At 46.5% G+C, this 23,141-nt stretch overlaps 1 protein-coding gene across 1 annotated transcript; it reads left to right on the top strand.

The window, feature by feature from the left end:
* The first annotated feature begins 219 nt into the window (after positions 1-219).
* Positions 220-17,772, top strand: LOC146784385 (gastrokine-1-like). Its single transcript, XM_085634532.1, has 6 exons — positions 220-324; positions 3,412-3,465; positions 5,083-5,220; positions 5,596-5,706; positions 6,156-6,294; positions 17,428-17,772. Exons 1-6 carry the CDS (start codon positions 310-312, stop codon positions 17,520-17,522), a joined length of 552 nt encoding a protein of 183 aa, XP_085490658.1. The 5' UTR covers positions 220-309; the 3' UTR covers positions 17,523-17,772.
* The last annotated feature ends 5,369 nt before the right edge of the window (positions 17,773-23,141 follow it).

Raw genomic sequence — 23,141 nt, 5'->3', positions numbered from 1 at the left:
TTCCCATTAATCCAATACGCACGCCTCTCTGTTCTTTCCTGTACAGCTGTCAACCCTTAAAATCGGAATAGGAGGGTGGAACAGTAGTGGAGAAACATTCAAACCTATCCTATTTTGCAAATAAATGTGGGTGTTATCAGTTCTCTGCACACAGCTTCACAAGATAAGTAAATATTTTATCTTGTGGTGGGTCAGGGGTCTTGGTCGTGCACTGGGGTATATAAACAGGGAATTACCACCAAGCAACACAAGCATTTCTGCCATCACTCCTCATCTGTATTGTGTCCGAAGGGGCGCCACGCACCAAATATGATGAAAACCACTGTAAGTATGCCAGCCTCTTCTTTAAAGTATTAAATTATTTTTATAAGTATGTTTGGGGAAAGGTCTGACCTGGCCTGGCGGGTTGAAGATGCTGGAAGGGAATAATCTGTCTGATGGGTCTGATGTCAAAGAGCAGCCGGGTTCTCCTATAGTTACTCAACATCTCAAAATCACCAGTGTGTGTAAGACTTGTTTTCCATATACACATATGTATGCAGAATTAATGGCTTGATTGCTAATGTTTGTAAGTTTCCCGTTAAATATGCCCAGCGCAGGAAACCGAGCCACGCCTTGTAAATATTTATGAATGTATTATTTATTGAAGAGCAACAGTAATCCTTCAAGAACGCTGTTCACAGTAAACTAAATGGTGCATAAAGCACCTACTGGCTGGGTGTACAGGTGGTGCCATAAAACTGAAGGTTTGTGGAAGGTGAATGAGGTTATAAGACAAGACAGTACCTATATTAGTAGGGTGCATACATAGACCAACATGACGTAGTAAAACCCACTTTAGGTTTTGATAGATTCTGGCTTCTGTATTATCATAGCTTGTTTTACAATTTACAACTGCTGGGGCGTAAAAACTCTAAAAGACGGGTTTTGATAAAAATGATAGAGCGGGTTAAGGGCTACTTTTTGGAAATGTGAACACACAACCTGGTGAGATTTTTGCAAAAGCGACAACGCTTAGCGCCGGTCCCTGCAAGCAAGGGACTCTCTGTTTTAACAACAGTGGAACCCTCAACGACAATGTGAAACATAACAGGCAGCCCTCAGCTGAATAACTTTGCTATCTTCGTTAGCCTCCTGTCGGACAGGTGGACATATTGGCGGGTCTGGGGTAGGGTCGGACCCATGACAAGAAGGGACCTTTGCAAGGCTAGTGTGGCAGCACAACGTGAGTCACAAGTCACAGTTGTGCCCATGATTTTCAGAGACTTCTGTAGCAGGGTCAATAACATGCCAGACATTCTGGTAGGGCAGGGAAGAAAGAGTCAGTCCTATGCTCCAGAACGTGGTTCTGAAAGGATGCCATAGACAGTGTTGCTGGGTAATGTTTTAGAGTAGGGGTGCCTGCCCGTGGTGTCTGCTGTCACAAAACAGTTAGACAAATGCGAAGAATAACATCACAAAATTAAATACAACACAATCTGGGAGTGTATATCATTGGAATGGTATTGTATTGCAACCTACTATGATGTTTACATAGTGCTTCGGGCTTCAGTTTTTGCCAGGAGACCTGCCTTCCCTGTCACAGAGTTCAATCACTGTTGAGTCTTCAAATGCATCATTTTTAACCAGTGCTTAATTTGTAAAAGAAAGAGCGCCGGTGTCCGGAGCTCTGCTCACAAGGCGGGGCCGCTGCACTTATAGTCAGCGTGCCTAGTACCAAAGCTGATAGTCTTAAATCCACCTCATGCCACTCCCTGCTTGTTTATTTCACTTTTGCAGGGCCCTGTTTTCTCCCTTTGTGGCGGTGAAAAGTATTTTTCTTTCGGTCTTCCTCATTTCCCCTGATTCAGAAAAATACGTGCCTGCCACCACCTACAACCACCGGCTCAAATTAGGCAGTTTTTAACTGGAAAATGTACAGTAGTACACCAGAGCAGTTTAAGTCATAGATGCATTACACACAAAAAAATAAAATTAATCCACCTTTTTTCATTGGCTCGACAGAATATCTTTGCTTCCTTCATGTTTCGAGAAGCCCACCCTACCTTCTATTTGAAAATGTGTAAATATTAGAAAACACCTAGAGAATGATTTGTTTTTATGCCTATGGCTCCTCTCTGCAATAGTGCCACTTAAGTTCAATGCGGGAAACAGAACAGGGGGACGCTACTCACTAAGGAACCAGGGTAAGTATTTACAAAGGACAACAGTGGGCTAATAAAATCAATATTGATAATAGTGAGCGAAATCGCAATATGAGGGGCTGGGTTGAGGTCAGAGGAGGAAGAAACCACATATACAGATGTTCCAGTATTTGACAGTTGTATCTTTATATTTCAAATATAAAAAGGAATATGTACATAGGAAAAATCAAAAAACATATGTGCGTAGTGTCCCAAGTGAACACAGGAACCTAGGACAATAGTGAAAATTGTGACAGTTTTCTTAATGTTTCCAAATTTCAAAACAAGTCGACCATTATCAAGTATATGCAATGTGAACAGCAGCCCTATACAATGATATGCGCTATGTAATGGTTCGCTTTCTTTTTGTGTCGACGACGTTTCGACCCTCTATTAGTTGTGGGGTCTCATCAGGATCTAGAGATGTAGGGACATCTCGGAGTTCGATTGCGCAGCCGTGCAAAAGGTGTGTGCCACACGTGGTGAAAGAAAGAGAGAAATACTCACAATGGGACCCAGCCGGGGCCCATTGGTGAGTAGTGGAGGCCGCTATTCTGTGGATGTTGGGCCTTGTAGTGTGTCTTTGAATCAACACTTCCCTGATGGGTGAGGAATTGCTGAGTAGTGGTGTGGCGAGCAAAGGTATGTTCTCATGCCCTTTCGATAGGTACTGTCTTTGATAGGTGGAGGATGGCGAGCGGAGTTGCCAGTGTTACAATCAACACAATCCGGGATAATCAGAATAACTCCGTCAGCGGGACAATCCTCCGCGTGAAGACCAGAGCACGCAGTTCAAAGCGACTTTATTTTTAATGAGGACACATATAACGTGATCTCCATGATAATAAAATAAGGAGGGGTGGGTCATGAGTTGCCTCTTTGCTATGGTAAATTATATTTGACATTTGACTACCTTTAAAAACACAGACAACATAGCAAGAAACTAGCTATTTAAAAGGTCTTTTTAATGCTTATTCTTCTTCGGAATGTTCTCCTGGTCACGTGCGGGTGCTGCAGCACCTGCCGCACCCCTACTCTGTTTATCAAGGCGGGTACACTTGAAACATCTGTAGGGCAAGGAAGTGTTCATCACACGCCACTGCTCCTAGGGCAAGGCCCGCAGGAAGTGACGTCATAGCACTGCATGCGTGATGCCAGTATGGAGGAGGGAGTAGGTATTCCAGTGCGCTGTGTCAAACCCAAATTAATTATCTTCCTTTTTTCGCAGGTCCTGGTCGGGGTGCTTCTAGGAGTCTTCTTGGCACCAGCGCTTGCTGATGATGTAAGGGCTGCAGATGAAAAGTACACTAGGCTCGAACCCTCTGTCCTGTATCCGGATTCATCCGGCCTTCTCTAACCTCTCTTTGTGTGTTTATGAATGCTGTACAGCGAGTTATGTCTCATGTGGAACACTTCTTTCATCTTTCCTCCTCAATTTATTTCCATCCCCCACTCGGTTTCACTATCATCACCCTCCTTTTTCTCACTCTCTTTCTGCTCAGTTCAACTAATGTAATTTATTTTAATTTTATTGAATGCATAAATGCTTCAGCAGCATGTCCTACAATGTTCAGACGCTCTACCAAAACTTAACAGGTATTGCTCTCTTAGCTTCTCTCTCCTCTGCATTGCCTTTCATCCGACTCATCCCCTCTAAATCTAAATGCATTCATTTGATTCATTCACCAATATCTACCATTCATCCATCCATCAATCTATCTTGCCTTTTCCTCCATTTCCCCATTCATTCATCCACCCATCCATCCATCCACCCATCCATCTATCTGCCTGTCCATCTGTCTGCTGTCTTGGAGATGGTACTTTTTTCACTTACATAAAACGATTAGCATCACGAGGAGCAGAGATGTAACCAAGATAGACTTAGACTTCGACCTCATCTGGCCCTAGGGTTACCAGGGGTTGAGTCGCACTAGGCTATAAGGTCATCTTGAGATCTGGGCATGGTAGACTGGACTTAAAGCAGGAGGTTTTACGAGGATCTACAGCTGACACCTCAGCCATGAAAGCCTAGTGAGTTAAAAAGCGACATCACAAGGTTATCGAGCCATCAACATGTGAGTCGAATGGACTAAGATGCAAAGATTGTTCGCTTATCTTTTTATATATCAAGGGATTCGAGGATATCACTGTAACTTGAATGCCAATAGTTTAGAAACCTAGTATTTCTGTGATGTTTAGACAAAATATTGGAGAAAAATAATCTAGTGGACAAATATTGTTTCAAGAATATCAAGAACAAAAATATCTTGAGGGTAAGCTTCGATAGGTAAGCAAAGCTTTGCTATATATAACTCCACATATATGTACCTTAACGATAGACATACCTTCAAGGCACATTGATGTGGAGTTAAGAATAGTGAATCTATACTTACCTATTTGCACTTACCTTCTCAAAATTTTGGTCCTCGATGTTTTTGACATGACATTCTGTCCACACGATAGTTCTGTTTCTGAGATTCTGTCGATGATCCATTTCTGCAGTGTTTTATGCTTAAGTATTATCTATTGTAATAGTTATTCGCATTCCTCTGAAAAATGAAGCAAACACAAGTTGATCATTTTACCTAGGACACCACTGAACTATGGCGTTGAATATTTGCTTTTTACTAGTTTAGTCATTCCAATCAAAGGCAAAGCATTCTGCTGCCCATAAAATGCTTCAAACACTTAAGTGCAGGAGTAGAAAAAATGATGCCCTGATGAAGGAGCTAGAGATGAGGCTAGCACTGAAACCGCCATCTAAAATCTTTGCATTTACACAGTAAAGTGAAAGTGGGAAAAGTCCGCAATAACTTCCGACTGCGCCAAGCTTTAAATAGATCAGCTTTTCACCACCACCCGTTGATTCACAGTAGTTTCTTGTGTCTTCCCCCTGAAGTCAATCCAGGTTATAAACCAAGGGAATGATGGAGGCAATGTCTACCAGACGGTGAACATCAACAGGCAGGTCAACGTGGCAGTTTTTAACATCTACTCTGGACGCAGCACAAGCAACGTGGTCCTGGACTACAACCAGGTAAGTGTAGAGCCTGCATGCCCTTCTCTTCCTGGAGACATACCATTAATTCGCCATACCTGACAATGGCACCCAATTCATCTGTATCTAAGAGGGTGTTGGGAGTGCTGTCATGAACAATAAGTCTCAATGCAGGCTGCTTGGTGACTCTTAGGCCACTCCTACTGCTACTTGTGGCAGCTCTTGTAGTCACAACATCATTGTTTGACCATATTCCACACTTCTGTAATCATGGAGACAGGATCAATTGCATTGAACAATGGTATATGTTAAAATGATGAGGCGTGGGCAGTGTGTTGGAAGGTGGGGCTGCCAGAACTGCTCAAAACTTGAAGGGGAGTGAGTATTCATCGCTGTTGCCTCGCTCTCTTACAGAACATCATCGCTTACCACATGCCCTACAAAGGTATCTGCATAGTTGCCCATATGCAGCTCAGCTCCTTCCCAGGACTTGGTCGATTTGAAGAATTTATTCACAGCAGAAGAGTAAGTTCAGCATGTTTCTTGAATCTGACAGGAGGGGCAGGTCTTTTCTCTAGGCTTTGAAGGGTTTAATGGTTTCTAGACAGACTTGTTCTCTGGTGACTATTTGATCACACTCCTCAACATTTCCTATTTGTTGTCCATATATTATCTAGGTTTTTATAAAACCTTCTCCACTGGTAACATCTTGTATATCAATATTTTGTATGCCATCAATAATATCCCATCTGCCACCAACATCTTATCTTCCCTCACAACATCATCTCCCATCATTATAACTTTGTCTGCCATCAATTCTTAACCCTCATTTTTATACGACACATACGCAATATTGTATTTGCTGTCAATATTATCATATTTGTCATTACTATTAATTCCTTATCTGCTGTCAATCACATCTCATCTACCACCAGTTTCGCATTGACCCATTTTTTGTCCCTTCTGCCCAACAGGACCTGAAGAAGGACCTAAAGGCTCTGAGAAAGCACTACCAGATCACCAACAACCAAGTCAACAACCTGGCGCAGTTCGGCGGTGCCATCCAGGGCCTCTGCTGGGGCATCCCCACCTACTGGGCTGTTGAGTACCAGCGTAAGTAGAAAGTAGACTGCAAGTAAAAAGTACCACTTGCAAACATAGCTTTGCAGATGTTGATTTGTATTCATATAGCGCTTACTACCCCAGACAATGCTTTGAAGTGCTTTGCGGCACGTAGCACTCTACTCTGGAACCCAAGATTAGAGGTAAATAGTGGATTAATACTGTGTGCCCTTGTGACTAGTCATGGTAAGTTTGTTCAAAACTTAAACCTGGCTAAAGGTATGGGTGTTGAGATGATTCAAGAAGGTAGTGGATTGGGGCTAGAGTGGCATGCCCGAGAGGTGTTGATGGGGGTTGGTACTGGGAGTTTTGGAGCACTTTGGCTGAGCTGGAAGGCTAGCAGGAAGCAACAACAGACATTCGGGATACTGATCATTTTGACCATAGAGCGCCTACTACAAAGTGAATATTCTGTTGGCACTTCAATTCTATTAAAAACAGATGCTATTAGCCAACTGAATACCACTCGTTATTCACCTGAAAAGGGCGGAGAGCTGAGTTGGTGCTTCCAGGTCTGACACGCGCAAACTCATTTTAGAAATATATTTCTACAGCAGGCTGTCAAACCGCTGAGATGCCATACTAACCATCATGGCACGAGCTAAGCAGGCTGCAAGACCACAGAGCATGGAGGCAGCATTCCCTGGCACTATAACGGGTTTGCAGGATAAGGAAATAAATCAAATATAACAAAAATATCAGCTCTTTGAAAAATGCTTACGAAGGTGCTTTGTGGGACTTTAAAGCGAACCAAGGCTAGTTTTGCTTGAAGCCCTTTGAAGTCCCTCCGTGGAGCATCAGAAAAAAATAATTAGGACAACTTGTTTATTTTTCTTTTGGAAGATCAGCGTGTCTTTTAACGTGGGCATCGCGCCAGAACCGTCAAGCCTATTCTGGGCAGCTACACGGCTTCTATTTTTAGTTTTGTTCAGACACAGGCAGGTAACTCAGCGAGTTAAAACACCCACCGCAGAGATGTGCTTTCGACTATCAGGTCACGGGTTCCAATTCCTTTGAAACGCAGCTCAGCCTTTGTCCCTCTGAGGACAATAAATTAAGTGTGACAGCGTTGGTGGAGATAGGTGTGTTTTTTCTTATTTTTACACACAGATACAAGCGGAAACAACGGACTTATTTGTCTCTATTTTTAAAAACGGAAAAAATACTCAGCAGCTCTTCTTCTGAGGGACTCGTCAGCCTTTCACTCATTACGGTTGGATCAATATCTGTGCAGATTGACAAGGAAGGTTAAAAAAAGATGTCATTGCAATAAATAGCAAGGGTGGCTCCCAAACTAAGGTGGAGGAGCGTCACCCCGCTGCTCTCAGAGCAGAAAAAATATATATTGATAATAACCTCGTTATTATCATTTTTTTTCCACTACGAGGCTGGGTTAGGGTGGGGCGGGACTTGGGTCAGAGGGGGAGGAGTGGTGGGGACACTAAGGGGCTCATTTATGAGCCCCTGCGTCACTTTTGCGCCACCGGTGCGTCACTTTTTGTGACGCACCAGTGGCGTAAAACATGCGCCACGATGCGCCATATTTACAAAGTGATGCATTTACCTAGAAGCGTCACTTTGTAAACCCCTGCGCTACATTATACCTGCGTCAGGTATAATGTATGCAGGGTGGGCGTTCCCACGTAAGTATGCATCGTAGAAGTAACGCAGTGAAATCTACGAGATTTCACTGCGACACTTCTAGGGTGCAAATGCGTCAATATCTTGCGCCTGCCTCACAGCAGGCGTAAGACTGCAAGCCCCATGTGAAAGGACACATTGCTGGAGTTGCGTCACTTTCGTGACACACTCCAGCAATGCGTCACTTTTGCGCCTACAGATACGTCAGAAATACTGACGTATCTGTGACTCCTTGCGACATGATGCGTCATACAGTAAATATGACGCATCATTGGAGTCGCAGGGAGGGCGCAGTGAAAAGTGACGCATCACTGTTTTCACGCAGTGATGCGTCACTTTTCATAAATGAGGCCCTAAGTGTGCACGGCGGTTAGGCTGCAGTCTTCGGCTGGCCAAACGGTCTTGCGCACTTTGCATGTTTCCCCCACTATGCTGTAATACACAGCCTGGTGAGGAACATGCACAGGCTCCCTGTCCCCATCTGAGCGCCGAACCACAGGGCTCAGACAAATGACAATGCTGCATTACAGTGTTGTGATTGGCTTAGGGGAGCCTGTGTGCTTCCGGGACCGAAGCTGAGGAGAAGGCAGCCGTGAGAAGGGACCAAAGCAGAGGAGAGACAGCCGCCATGAAAAGCTAAGTGTTCTTAAAACGAAATTAATATTTAATTCTACACGCACCCCCATCCCCCGGTTCTACCAACCCTGTTCCCTGCCAGCCGCCACTGATTAATAGTTGCATATGTGAACACCATAATTCCCTCTACAATTTGACTTGATCTAGCTTTTATACAGTGCTCCGATCCGAATTTGGGTGTTCTTGGGCTATAGACCATAAGTAGGAATGTTATAAAGTGAATACATCGGTTTTCAGTTGGTTCCTAAACTACAAATGTGAGACAGTGTGGCGTAAAGCTTGGTAGTTAATGTGTTCGAGGCAGTTGCTTTTAGGTGGCCAAAAGATTGGCCACCTAACCTGGCTTTCCTGATACGCAGAATGGCGAGTCGGTGTGCAGACGTTGAGTTTAGTCTGCGAGAGGGGTTATAGCCATGGTCGGATTGGTAAGGAGGGCTCTCGGGCAAAGGGCGAGGGGCCGTTATCCGAGTTCCAGCTGTGGGCTGCTTTTTTGGGCGGCCTGGGGCCGATTAGGGCAATGTCTGTGTTGTTCGGATGCCGCCAGCAGCCCAGTGGGTGCCTGAGTGGCCTTTCTGGAGGCAGATGGGCATCCAATACTTTCCTTTTATCAAGAGGCAGAGTTGTCACTCCCTTTCTCTCGCTGGGCTGGCCCATTAATGTATGCATATTAAGCGGGGAAAGGGGGCCTGAGCAAAAGTGGCCTCACTTGTTTCAGGTGTGTTTCACCAGTGTGAACTAATCCATGCATTTATTTTTTACCTACATAAAGTTACAAAAACATGCCTCTGTCAGAGACACTCCCCCTTATTTTTAATAAAACTTCGCCGAAGCAGTGTTTTACGGAAAGGCAATATACAAATGGGGGCCACTTTTTGCTTGCCCGGGCCGATTAGCTCTAAACAATGTCTTGTAGTAGGGCCACAAGAATGTACAGACCGACGGCAAGAGCGCGGACCTTTAAACACACATCTTTTCTCAAATGGAAGCCAGGGAAGGTGTCGCAGGTGACAGGATATTGGTAGTACTTCCGGGTCTCCTGGAGCAGTAGGGCTGCTGCACTTTGAATCAGTTGCAGCAGGTGAATCTGCGTTTTTGGGCAGACCAAGGAAAACAGAATTATAATAATCCAGTATAGCCAAAATGGTGGCTTGAACAGTGATTCCCCTGTGCTCAAACAGTCTTATAGGAAGATTTTTTTTAGAACTTTCAACATAAGCTGGTATCAAAGATGATTCCACGCGTTTTAGCTGATACAGAAGTGAGGCAGAAGGGCGAACTCTATAGGACACCAATTAGAGTCCCAAAGGCAGTGGAAAGCCTTTAAATCAAATCTTAAGGTCAAACATTGTTTATATCATGGATACTCAGGAGCCCTTCCCAAGGGGCCTAAAACCTTTGTCTGTCATGTGACTGAGGGCCGCATTGATGCCAGCAGGGTGGTGCTCAGGAGCAGGGTATTACAGAGGCGGTGCTGGTAAGGTGGGTGTAGGGGAAACAAAACATAGGCATCTAGTGGCTGAATTGCACAATGTGAAACCAGAAAACCTGGGATTAATCCCGGCTTCCCCACTTCAACAAATTGTGTGATCCTAGGCAATTGTTTTATTTCAGTTTTCCTTCTTTTTCCCCAGTACCACATATTAAAGGACATCAAAATACATGACTTCAGCATGTCCCTTGTACAAAACCTTCTCCTGTGTTTAATTTAATAAACTATAATGTCCATGTATTATAGGAAACCAGCCCAAAGAGTGCACTTAACAACTGACTTGCATCTTGTTCACTACTGACGTTGTTGTCCGGGAGGTGGGAGGGTTGGGCGTAGTGAGATTTGAATGTTTGTAAATTCATGTTTGAAAACTATTGCTTCAAAAAACATACTTCTCAATACACTTATATAATGTGACGTACTAAGGGGAAATGGTTGTGCATGTTCAGGAAATACACTTTTTGAATTTTGAAGAGACCCTGTCATACCTTTATAATTTAGCTATTAAATGTCTTTAAAAGCAAAGGTGTTTCTCAAGTTAAGTGGTGCAGGATACACTACTCACATCATTTCTTTAACTTCAATTAACCTTTAAATAAAGCCTTGCCTATTTATTTAACTTATTTCTTAATGTTAGTGCTGAGTTGAGAAAACAGGGGCCCTGTGCTTATGTTGACCAAGGGGCCACATGTAAATATCAGGAGAGCCGAAAGTGGCCCCCGGGCCATACTTGGAGTTTCACAGGTATAAACCTTGCTTGTGCAAGATCACTGACCAGCATAAGAACAAGCTAGGCACCACCACCATAAAAGGAGTAGGAGAAACCACAAGAGTGGATCAAGGACACTAATGGGGTAACATAAAGATAAAAAAGAGTGGAGTGCAGAGCCTTGGGGGACACCTTATTTGATGCCTTTGAATTGGGATTGAAAAGAAGCAAGCAAGACTTCCTGAGAGTGGTCAGCTGAAAAAGACGTAAGCTACTTGAGAGCACAGTCTCTTACCTCAGCCCCAGGTAGACAGGTAGCCAGTGTGGGGTTGAAGATAGTGTCGAAAGTGGTAAATAAATAAAGGATGATTAAGATGGCTGAGCTTCCAGCATCTAGGAACATTCTGATTTCAATAGGAAATATGATTACCTCTGAGTCAGTGCTAAAACGGAATCCATTCTGAAATCAGACTGATGCGGGTCAGGGTGGTTATTGCTTTCGAGGAAGGCAGATAGTTGAGAGTTGATTCAAGATTTTTTGTAGGACCGGGTAGTAGAGTGATGGGTCTGTAATTGGATTACGTTTTGAAATCATCAGAATCTTTTTGTTTTTGTTTTTAAATTGGCTGCCTTAGACTTCTTTCCACGGCTACAATGGCAGATTACTGATGTTTTCTAGCAAGCATAATATAGCACATGCGTCTCCTGAAAATGATGAAACCAAGCATACATCTAAGTGTGATTGTAAATTTACCACTTAAATAAATGTTGACATATACACAATTCAGCTTATTTTTCACAGAACACAAAATAAATATTGATAGGTATTTTTAACATCAGCAGAAAGCAAATTTGACAAACTTCTATCAAATAGTAAAAAAATTGATCGCATACATCCAGAAGCCCTAGTTATTATCATTCTTAACCAGGCATTTTGCATCTGTGAAGGTGATGCTATTCTACAAAATCTCCTATGTCCCTGCATAATGCAGACAGGCAGTGTACTATGATGCATTGTGATTTGCCTATAGCACCCACAAATCCCAAGGCAAACACTGGGATCCACTGGGCTTTGATGCTTTTAGGGATGTAGTCCAATTTCTGTCACCGTGTATTGCAAGCAGGGTCTCACACTGGGTTCCGGGACAGAGTATAAAGTAGTACTCCTTGATTGAGGCGATATCATCTTGCTCTTAAATCTTAAGAACATTGGCAAAGCCAGTAGGTCAGACTTTAATGCGAAAAAGCATGTAAAAACAGACATTCACAAATGCTGTATGCATAACCCCATCCAGGCGTCGGATCTCCCCTCCCTGCTTTCCCCCCTCTTACCCTCCTGTTATGCTCTGCTACCTCAAATCACCACTGACACTTCTGTTGGGTGCCTGAAAAGGTCGCAGTTTATTCATATCACAAAAAACTTTATACAATCGTAACGCATTGTTCATGGTCATGTACATACTGCATGGTTAATCTTGCCCCAGTTCTATCAATCAACTGGGAGGGGAGGGAACCCTTTCTGCCTTTCCTGCTTCCGGGTTTAGGCTTCAGCTTGCTACCGATTGGGCGGGTCTCCGTTTGGACCTGTCCGGGCCGCAAGTGCCGTCCCGCTCGCCCTGTGACCTTACAGGGGCCCTCCCTTCTCCCAGAGGCCCCTGCCGGCTGGCATCCCAAGGGCCTTTCTTGTGTATCTACTTTAACTTCTTGTGACTGGGTCCTTTGTTTTTGTCTCCCTCTGAGCCCCTGCCGTGAGGCATCCCAAGGGTCATGGGGAGAGTATTGTCTCTAATCCTTGTTGGCGGCGTGCCGCCCTTTTGGCTCCCTCAGTGCCCCTGCCGTGCGGCATCCCCAAGGCATTGCGAGAGCCTCTCATCTATCTTCTACTGGGTTCTCCCCTTTCTTTTGTTAATTTAGTCTGCCTAGCTCCGCCACGCTCCCTATGGTTTTTCGATCAGAGGGAGCTCCCCCCTCGCCGACTCCTACCCCCGACTGTCATAGGAAACCCCTCTGCTCCAGAACCCCCACGATGTTCAGCAGGAACATATCCATACCCACCCCTGTGAGGTGAACTCCGTCTCCGCTGTGATACCCCGGGGATCTTAAGTTTATGAACCCATGCCGCACGAAACCCCAACCATTCGCCTTACATACTTTTGCCATGGTGATATTAAGTTTTTTCCTAGACTTTTCCACCGCCCCCAGGTCAATTGCCCCCCGCCAGGTGCTCCGCACGATGATTTCCGAAAAAATTATGTCCGCGGGGCGTGTCAATCTTGCTAATGCTGTGAGGCCCTTCAGCATGTCTTCCAGGAGTGCCTTTCGCCCCATTGCTGCCAAGTCATTCCCGCCCAAGTGGACCACCACTGCATCTGGCTTGCTGCCCCGCTGTCGCGCATCCTGCGCCATGGACAGCAGCTCTCCCCATCTCATCCCGGGGCGCCCCCACCATTCTATGTCGGTGTCCCGCAGCCAGATACCGCCAAAGTCCCGTCTAGCCGCTGCCCACCGCTGTGCCCGCGTAACGTACGAGTGCCCCACGATCCACACCTTCTTGCGTGCAGCATCCGAGCCTAGAAGAGAGGGGAGGGGGGGGGGGGGGAGGACTTATAATAATGCTGGGCGAATGTACCGCTTGTACGCGCCGGATGCCCACCGCCCTATCCCCTTAATAGCGCCCCCCCCATGCCCAGCCCTGCCGCCGTCGTTGCCGCCCCGATCCTGAAGGAGTGCGACCCATATTCCCGTGCGGGGAGGCCCAACGCTTCCAATGCCTTCCTCATTACCGCTATAAACTGAAAGCGGCTGAGGAACGATCCATCTCTGTGTTGAAATAGCGGCCCCGTCTTCCCCTGCACGCTCTCTAGGTGCCTCTTTAGCAAACATACCGGGCAATGGTCTTCATTGTCCGTGCAGCGCAATCTGGTCCATACTCCCTTGCCTGTCTGGTCCGTCTCGGACCTCCTTAGCAGTATGTCCATGTGCTCCTCCTGCATGACCACCCCTTCTCTCTGTATGCATGCTGCTCCTGCCTCCACCACTGAGGGGGCTACCACCTCGCTGACCCTATATGCCCCGAAGAAAGCTACTGCAAACGCTGCCCGGAACAGCTTGACTTCATGCCTCGAGGAGCATATCCCGTCCAGGGCCCCCAGCATTGCCTGAAGTAATCTGAAATGGATGGGGCGCCTTGCATCCTCCGGTGCCTGCTGCAACCTACCCCACCCTTTCATGGCCATGCGGCATTCAAATCCCCCTGTTTGATCGGCCTGCCCTGCCAATTTCGTGTAGTAAGCTACCGCACTTAAATGTGCTTGTGCCCAAGATTTTGATTTCCCTTCCTTGAAAGCCCACTCGATGAAATCCAGGATGTCCCTTTTTGAGGCCAATTGCCCCCTCTGCAGGCCAGCTTTAGCCCTGAACGTTTCCCAGCATTTCCGGTACCGGCTGTTGGTCTTTGGGGCCAGTGCATTCTCCAGCAACCATCTCAAACCGCTTCCACCCATGCCCACGCTTCCTCCGGCATCGGGGTCATCTTCATGTCCGCGCCCGGGGCTAGCTTCCTGAATCTGTCCCACTGGAAACGAGAAATAGCATCCGCCACTAAGTTTTCCACGCCCGGAATGTGCCTGGCCCTTAGTGCAATGTTCCCTCTCAACTGGCAGCCCACTAACTTCCTCAGCAAGGCCGCTACTGCTGGGCAACGCGCTGCTCCTGTATTGATCGCCTGCACCACTGCGTGGTTGTCTGACCACAAAGTGATCTGTCTATTCGCTAGTTGGGGGGCCCAGATGTGGAAGGCTACTACAATGGGAAACAGTTCTAGTAGAGATATGTTTGAGGTTAACCCTGCTGTGTGCCATGCCTCCGGCCATGCCCCTGCCGACCACGCCGTCCCCAGCAGGGCCCCGAAGCCGTACCCCCCTGCTGCGTCAGTGTAGAGTTCCACTTCACAGGCGATGGTGTCTGCCACGGCCCCCTTCCTGTCGCGCTGTGAGTAGTACCTGACTCCGCTTGTGGTCCCTTTCTGTTTTGTGGCCCCAGCCCCCCTGGCTGCCCCCGAGCGCTGCGTGGTAGTCCATGCTTACCCAGGGTGCTCTGCGTGGGTCCTTCTGGCGGGGCCGCCGTGTTGGCCACAAACCCCTCGCCCTCGCTGCTCTTGTCCGAGTCCGAGCTGCACACCTGCACCGCTGGTGGTTGGGTCTTCCTCCTGGATGCTTGCGACGGGGTTCCCTCTTTGTTTGCCCGTGTTTTGTTCTTGTGGGGGGGCGCCGTGTTGGCTGCAGACCCCCCTGTCTTTGCTCTCTTTGGTGGCGGCGTGGGCACCTGGCTCCGTCGTCTCCCTTTCCCAGGGGGGGCTTCTTTGATCTGCTGCTCCATCCAGCTCCTGCCCTTCAGCGCCACCAGTGCCCTTGCCTGTTCCAGCATGTCCAATAGATCCTCGTCCAGATCGTCCTCCTTGCGCTTCCTTGTGTCTGCTGTCCTCGTGGCCGGCTGCTCCTGCAGTTCCCTGAACCGGGCGGGGGGCTGCCTCTTCCGTCCTGTCGCCCCTTTCCTGCTTGCCATCCTCTTTCCCGGTTTCTCCTTTATTGCCGAGGTAACTTGCTTTTAGGACGTGTACTGTCCCTTTAAGGGGGCGCGCCCCTCTCCAACTCCCTCCCCTCCGCTGGTGTTACTGACGAAGGCGGAAGCGTGCTGGAGAGAGGCGTGCTGGAGAGAGGCTGCCTGAGTTGCTGCGGTGAAGCCGGGCAGCTCGCGGTTGGTGTTCTGGAGAGAGGCGTGCTGGAGAGAGGCTGCCTGAGTTGCTGCGGTGCAGCCGGGCAGCTCGAGGTTGGTGTTCGTCCTGTTTCTGCCGTCCCCGGGGGTCCTTCAGTGCTGGCTGCCTTTTCCCGCTGCCTGCGCCGGGGGCGGCCGCGTCCCTCCGCCTTTCCGCTGCTGAGGATTCCTGGTCGGAGGCTGAGAGAGGCTCGTGTCCCGACCTCTGCAAAGCGTGGGCTGCTCCTTCGCTGGGTCCTCCGCCGTCCGAGTCCTCGGATTTTTTAGGCGCCAAAATCCGTTCACCGCTGCCGCCGCAGGTTCTTCCAGGTGATCCCGCGCCGATTCTTCTTTGCTCGCCCTTGGCCCGGGGGGGAATTGTGGAGACCTATCCTGGTGACCCCCCTTATATTCCCCCCCCTGGCCCACGAGCGCGACCCCTGATTGGGGGGGGGCTCGCTCACGCCTTCGGGGCCAATCCTGGCACCCGTCGGCCTAGCCCTTATTTAAATCCCTGCGGGGGTTGGCCGGGGGAGGGGCGCCGCCCCCGGATGGCGTTTTGCCCGGGCCCCTATCGGGTCCGGCTTTGCCTACCCGGCCCGGGTTCTGTGTTGCTTGCACAAATGCAGTTGATCACTATAAGGCATGCCCTTTGCCAATGCTGGGAAAAGAGAAGTCACAAATAGATACATACAGGAGATAAACAAACGAATGTGATAAATAGTGTCATGATTCAGTGTACTTTTCAGATGTAAAATAGTCCTTTATGTGTTTCTTCCTGGAAGGCGGAGTAATACACTAAATAGCCAATAGCATGATGTGAGAAAGTCAGACTCCTCTGGGTGGAGCCCATTTTATATATATTTACAAACAGTGGTAACAAAATGTCTTGCTGACAGTTGCACTGTTGAGCCAAACCTAAAAATAAACCTCTGCGACAGAGTGGTGCTTGCAAGACGAAATAACGCATTTCTGAACTAGAGTCTGGCACTGCTGCAAACTAGCAGAACAAGAAAACAAATCACTGGAACAATGCAGGGGCAAGCAAAGGGCTTAAACTCCCTTTGGTATGATTCACCCAGGGATCGAGTCAGGGTACCACGCGGGAGGACGGCGTCCCCCCACTTATTTTACCGGGAGCTCGATAACTGGAGCAAATGGAGCCACACATTCACTCTTTGGCCTCTCTGGGGCGAGATTGGAGCTCATTCAGAACGCTGCTCACGCGTTGGCTTCTCTGATGCAATCGCATCTAAGGGGTGAGCGAGGGGAGGCAATGAGTCTGATGGTGCAAGCCACCTTTCGTGACGTCACTTCCTGTCGTGACGTCAGCGTCCCCCCCACTTCTTTTTTTAGGACTTGTGCCCTGGATTCACCTACTACTATTGCTCCTATGATAATGTAACTGTGATGCTGCAGTGAGATGAACCAATAATCCATTTATTAACAATAGGGCAGGCATAGCCGATACAGCAAATGGCACTACTTCGGAAGGATTTAATTAGTGAAGTGGGTTGTTTAAACCTAAAAACCAAATAACTTCTCCTTTCGAGTACAGGTCTGAAAACAGGCAGACTGGAAGGGCCCTGAGCTTAATACACAGATTGCCCCAGTGTAAGGCAATATTCATTGCCATTTACCCCAATCACTAGATCCAAAATCAAAATTTGCACTGACTGACGAATTTGCACTGAATTTGCAAAAAGCTAGTCTTCCACTGATCAGTCTGTAAGAAGTGTGCAAGAGCTGGTGCAAATAATTGTGCTTATCTACACCAACTCTTTTGCAATTTATGAAATTAGAAATGGTGGGGGTTCTACTGTTCCTGAATTTTCTACGAAATTCTATTTTTTTTCTTTTTTTTTTTTAATAGCTGACCTTGTTCTTTAAATTGCAGCTCCCCAAACACTGGAGATCGGCGCAGGCGGATGTGCTGGAGCCAGGTTCCTCTTCTTGGAGATCGGGTTGTGCGGAGGGATACATTTATTCTAAATGTGTGAGGCGTTGGGATTCCAGTCCTGGCAGTCTTCCGGTCACGCACAACATTACAAGATATCTGCACTATTGACGTTGAAGATGGAATATCTCGAGGGGGCGTGCCTGTTAAGAATATGCAATCTATAATTAATTAACATTTAGAGGAAAGGGACGCTTTTCCCAATGATCAAACGAACTTGCAATTTGTTACTATTCGTCTAATGTTTACATGCAACAATAAATGCCTCGTGCTTTGCCCGTCTAATATTCTGGTGACATTTGTGCGACCACGATCTGACAATTTTAGAAAAGGATGAACGAATTATCTCGTCTCATTCCATAAAAAAACAAATAGATGAATGAAGAAATCAATGATCAAATAAGTGAGTGGGTAAGATCTCTAGAATGATGCATGGGGTATTTACACACCTGGATCCACACAACAAACTCTCATACTATCAGATAAATAGTAGGCAGGCCAGATTTTCAGGTACTTAATCAGGAGAATCTCTGGGAAGCCGCTGCCTCCGAAAGGCAGGCGGGGTTGGTGGGTGCAGGAACCGGCCAGTCCAACTGAGTCGGGAAATATAGGGCTCAGCTCAAGATTGCTGAGGAGAACAGAAACTAGCAAACAGTGTTCCAATTAAGACCTTTTGAAGTTTAGAAAAAAAAAAAAAACTAAAGTTAAGCGGCAGGAAGTAGAAGACTTCAATAGCATGCACAAGGGTCGAACTGGGACAAAAAATAAGGGCGCCAAAATAAAGTGGCCCCTTTAGTGATGTAAATATAAAGTGGCCCACATTTGCAAATTAGTACAGTTTTGAATTTGCAAAGAAACGTTGAATGGGCATTTGGCAAGGTATGGGAGACTACATGCCTTTGAGTTTGCTGCAGGCAATATTTGTGGCAATATCAGGGAAGTCAACAGTAACAAGCATTGGCAAAGCCAATAGGTCGCTGCAATCAGAGAGCTATTGGCGTTGTCAGTGCTTTTAGCATTGTTGAATAGCAGTGGCATCTTAACTTTTCTAGCAACACTGGTCACTTTGACAACTTCCTCAATATATTGTCGATAATAAAAGCGCATTTCCCTCTCATAGACCGCTAATCTGCATATGTTGGTATGTATAATTGCCGTATATAGTCATCATGGAAGTTTTTGCTTTCCTTCACTATAGTTACTATCTACTGACAGTACAGCCTAGTTCTAAAAATATGTTAGTTGATAAAACATGGAATTACCCTTCACCCTAGCTGAACCTTATCGTACCTGCTTGAGTTTGTGCCAGTGCTCATTAGCCTCTCCACGCACCGGGGATAAAAAACGCCACTATCAGCATGAACCAATCCAAATTAGTAGCCGCGTGATGTAATGATATCACCGGCCATGACACTATACCGGTAGCAGCAGTGCTTTAAATGGGCCGATACTGTTCGTTATTGAGTACCAGCACTTTTTAGGTCGAGCCTACAGCAGCGCATGCACATTTGCTCAACTTTTAGTAAGGGGCTTTTCAAAGTCCTACCCACAAGCTTTTCCTAGCCTAACGGTTGCGTGCATGTGCGCGTGAACGCGCACAGCCGCCATCTGCCATGCTTATCTCATTAAGCCTTGCTCTGCTTGCACTACCTCCTCACTCCCCCCTCTTTTCTCCCCCGCCCTTCTCGTCCGGCCACGTCACTTTTGCAGCTGCGCGGCTGACATTTTTTAATTTGATATGGAGCACTCCATACGAGGACACCTGCAGGCCGTCTTCTTTCCTCTCTCGCCTTCAACTCGAAATATTCCCCGATCCTACTTATATGGTACGACTTGAGGCCACCGGCTCCCTCAAATTGCAGTCGAATAACTTCCATTCAGGGCAACTAGAACAAGTCCGAAAATTAACCAAACGACTGCTGTTCCCATTGTCTCGAAAGTTCGGGAAGGATATGCATCGAACTTCTTTTCTAAAGTCGTCCCTCCACCTCCTGCCCAGAGTGTGCCCTTCTCTGCCAGTGTGCCCCTTCCCCATAAATCACTATTAGTCCTGGGGTTCTCTCTTAACTAGCCCTGGACAGGTTCTTAGGCCCACCTGCTGCCCGGCGCTGGACTGCTGAGGGAATAAAGTCTTACCCTGACTGCACCGGCCTCAGCTCCCCAAAATCCTCTCAAAAGCTGAAAATACCGGGCTCGTCCTCCTCACTGACGGGCTGTGGCTATTTGCATTGGCTCACTGTCTACAAAAGCTAGATAGCCGCCTGCAAATATCACATTTTATATCACCAAAGGCGATTAATATTGCATTAACTGTATTTAACATTTTCTTAAGCAACAGTGATCGGAAACGGGGAGGTTTCCAGTACTGACTGGAGAGACCTGGGCGCTGGTGCTTGAGCTGAGAATGTGCATGTTTTACAGAAAATGGGAAAAAGTAGTTTTTTGTTGTTTTTGATCTTTTTGTTATAATGTGGCAGTGCAAGGAGAGGTCATTGAAGGGGAGCTTGAGCTCAGGGTCTGTGTAAAGCCTCCTGGCTCTGTCTGGAGACAAGCGAGGAGCTGCCTCCATTAAATGTTTATTTTCAACACTTCAGTGAATGGGGAAGAAGTCTCTTATAAGTGAATCTCCTCACTCATGTTCCCAAAAATATTGGATATTTGAGTGCTTTACATGAGCACAGGCACTTTCATTTTTTGTTATCCCTATTGCACACGGTGAAGGGGGAATTAAGTGATTTGTCCAGGATCACTCGATGTTGAGCCGGCACCAAGACTCCAACCCAGTCCCCCAGTTCCAAGGTCGGCAGCTCTGCCTTCGACGTGCATTAGTTGTGTTAAACCATCACCATTGTTTTTAACAACCTCATCTCCCAATTTTAAACCAACACCTCCTTTCCTGCTCGCTGTTAATTTACTCATCCCCCTGTACTAGAATAAAAAAAAAATCTTTTAAACCTGGTTATTTTATTTAGAGTACAACCCCCCTTAAACTGGGTTATCTCGTGCTTATTGTGTCTGCTCCCTACCGCTGGAACACTACGTTCTGGAGTAGCCATGTGCATTACGAATTATATTATTAATAAATCTCAAAATGCAGTTTATTTCAATGCACTGTTCACTAAATACTTAAACAATAGTAATACAAGCATTGACAAAGCCAATAGATCTCGCATAGACAAAACCTATTGGCTTTGCCAATGCATGTTGTGCTGGACACTGTGCTTGCTACTTTTCCACAAGGTTACTACTTTGTTAACAGTTGCGATAAGGTGCAGTTTACTATAAATCTAATGATAGCAAGGTAACTGATCATAGAGAGCTTGAGACAAAGTAGAGTCTATGCAGGAAGCAAAGAAATCGGAAGACAACACACAGTGGCGTGGCTTCCATTGGTGAAGCAGGTGCAGTGACACCAGGACCAGACACAGAGGGACTCACTAACCATGATTATTGCTGTATTTCACAGTTCAATGAGCGGTCAGGGGGCCTATATCAGTCATTGCGCTAGGGCCCAGGACACACTGGCTACGCCACTGAGGATACGAGCCAGGAGACCCTAGGCAGACATAGATTTTTATTTACGTACATATCACAATCTATATCACCACGCTCTAGCAAATATTACAGCAAAGTGTCCCAGAACAAAAGACCTAGATAAAGAAACAATCCACACTAACACCGTCTCCTTCTACTGCCCTGTGCAGTCCTAAAGTACTACCTTTCATTTTAAAGCCTACATGATAAACAGCACACTTTATTATCAGGCAGAGCCTGTATTGTACCTTTAGTATCTCAAACAGCAGCAAATCTATCATCCATTAGTCTGTTCAAGAATCATTCACATTTTGCTTCTACCCACCTCACGATACGGCAATGGATCAGCCCGTTTCATCCACTGACTGTTTTGCACTGGAATGCTGGACTACTCCTTTTTGGGATCTCGCTACAAAAATATCCAGCTGCCCTTTGAAGACTGCATTGTATACAATACCACACAGAGTCAACTTTTGCTCATGAATGGATGGCTTTCCTGTCAGTCGCAGGCTTCGCCCTCTCTCTCGCTCACATTACCAATGCGAGCTCCCTTCACACACAGCATATATAGCAACTCCGCGTGTTACAGAAGTGCACACTTCACCCCTACAGACATCCTACATACCACACGGACAGTAGCAATTCAACTTTTCTCACACAAAGTCTAACACATCACTAGTTGCCAGTGAAAACGAGTCACGCACACACCACCGACACAAGTATTGCAGCCTCTCGTACACAGACCACACAAATGGTACATCGCATGTTACAGCAGTACACGCTGGGCTCACGCACATATCACACACATGCCATGGACACAAGTAAGTATGCAGCGTTCCCTTCACACACGTATTGTGGTGATTCACAAGTTACAGCAGTGCAAGATTATCAGACACATCATATGCGCACTACGAACAGCTGTACAAGCTGTGTGTCCAACATAAGCCTAGAATGGCAGCGTTCGAGGCTCACGAAGGAGGTAATACCAGACAAAACAAGCATTGGCATAGCCAATAGGTCTCGTCTTTGGGACCTAATAAATGTTTAGTTATCCAGCACAATATCCTTGGTGCAACAACATCAAGTGTTGCATGGCTAAACACTTATAAGGTCCAAAGGCGAGACCTATTGGCTATGCCAATGCTTGTTTAATTTGAGAGGGAAAGTACCTGCACTTCTCAAGAGAAACGTAATACTCTTATTTGGAGAGTATCGGCACTGCTCAGAAACAATCAGGTACTCTGATACAGAGCACCAGCACTTCTATTTTTCCATTTCAGCACTGGGTAGGTGTAATGGGAGTTGTAGTCCCAGCTTACGTGGAACAATAAGCAATATTAAAAACTTTACCGTGGTGTAACAATCGTGCAGAGTACATATTCTTGAAAGTAGTTACAGGGTATAGGATGCACATATAAACCAGCATTCAGCTTACATCAACTTTAGTTATTTTTACAATCTAGTCTCAATGAGCATAGTGTATGACGTAATGACGTCCACGCTGTAATGCTTCACCACTTAGTGAAATGGAACTTTTAGTCCCAAACATGCCAGAGCTAAAACAATGTAAAAAGTGCTTCAATAATATAACAAAAACACTAAAGTGATACTAAAAAGATAAATGAAATGACGGACTGTCTCAATGTAGTTGATGAAATGGCGATTTATGTTATGGCCCGCACTTGCACACACATGCTTCCTGCGCCCCCTGGAGTGGGTGAATTTTACCACCACGCATGTTGAAAGGTAGTTGGTGGTGCGCTCGGGAGGGCTAAACACCAGAAAAGGACGTATGCATGCCCTTCACAAATGGAGAGAAGGAAAAACAGAGTGTCAGTGGTGAAGCCCACAACAAGAATACAGCATGTCTCGGTTCGAGACAGCGCATGTGCGTCATCTAGAGCTGAGACCTAAAAACTGACCCACCTGGTCATAAATGCTACCCACACACTGATCTATTTGACTAGCCCATCTAAGCCTGGCATGCACAGTGTCACAGCATTTAAATGTGGCCAGGGGTGTAACACAAAATGATGGGTTCCCTTTGCAGAATTTGATGAGGGAAGAAATTCATTGGCCCTGGGCTGAATGGTGGCCCTCTGAAGGGTTGGGTGCCCCAT

Source organism: Triturus cristatus, chromosome 11, assembly GCF_964204655.1.
Source record: "Triturus cristatus chromosome 11, aTriCri1.1, whole genome shotgun sequence".
NCBI lineage: Eukaryota > Metazoa > Chordata > Amphibia > Caudata > Salamandridae > Triturus > Triturus cristatus.
The sequence above is the reverse complement of the archived record's forward strand: the minus strand, read 5'-3'. Positions and strand labels throughout refer to the sequence as shown.

Bases quoted from the DNA above. Each gene is read 5' to 3' on its own strand.
- LOC146784385 (XM_085634532.1), top strand. The intron at 5,707-6,155 runs GTAAGTTCAGCA...TCTGCCCAACAG, and splicing joins AATTTATTCACAGCAGAAGA to GACCTGAAGAAGGACCTAAA. The intron at 6,295-17,427 runs GTAAGTAGAAAG...TTTAAATTGCAG, and splicing joins CTGGGCTGTTGAGTACCAGC to CTCCCCAAACACTGGAGATC.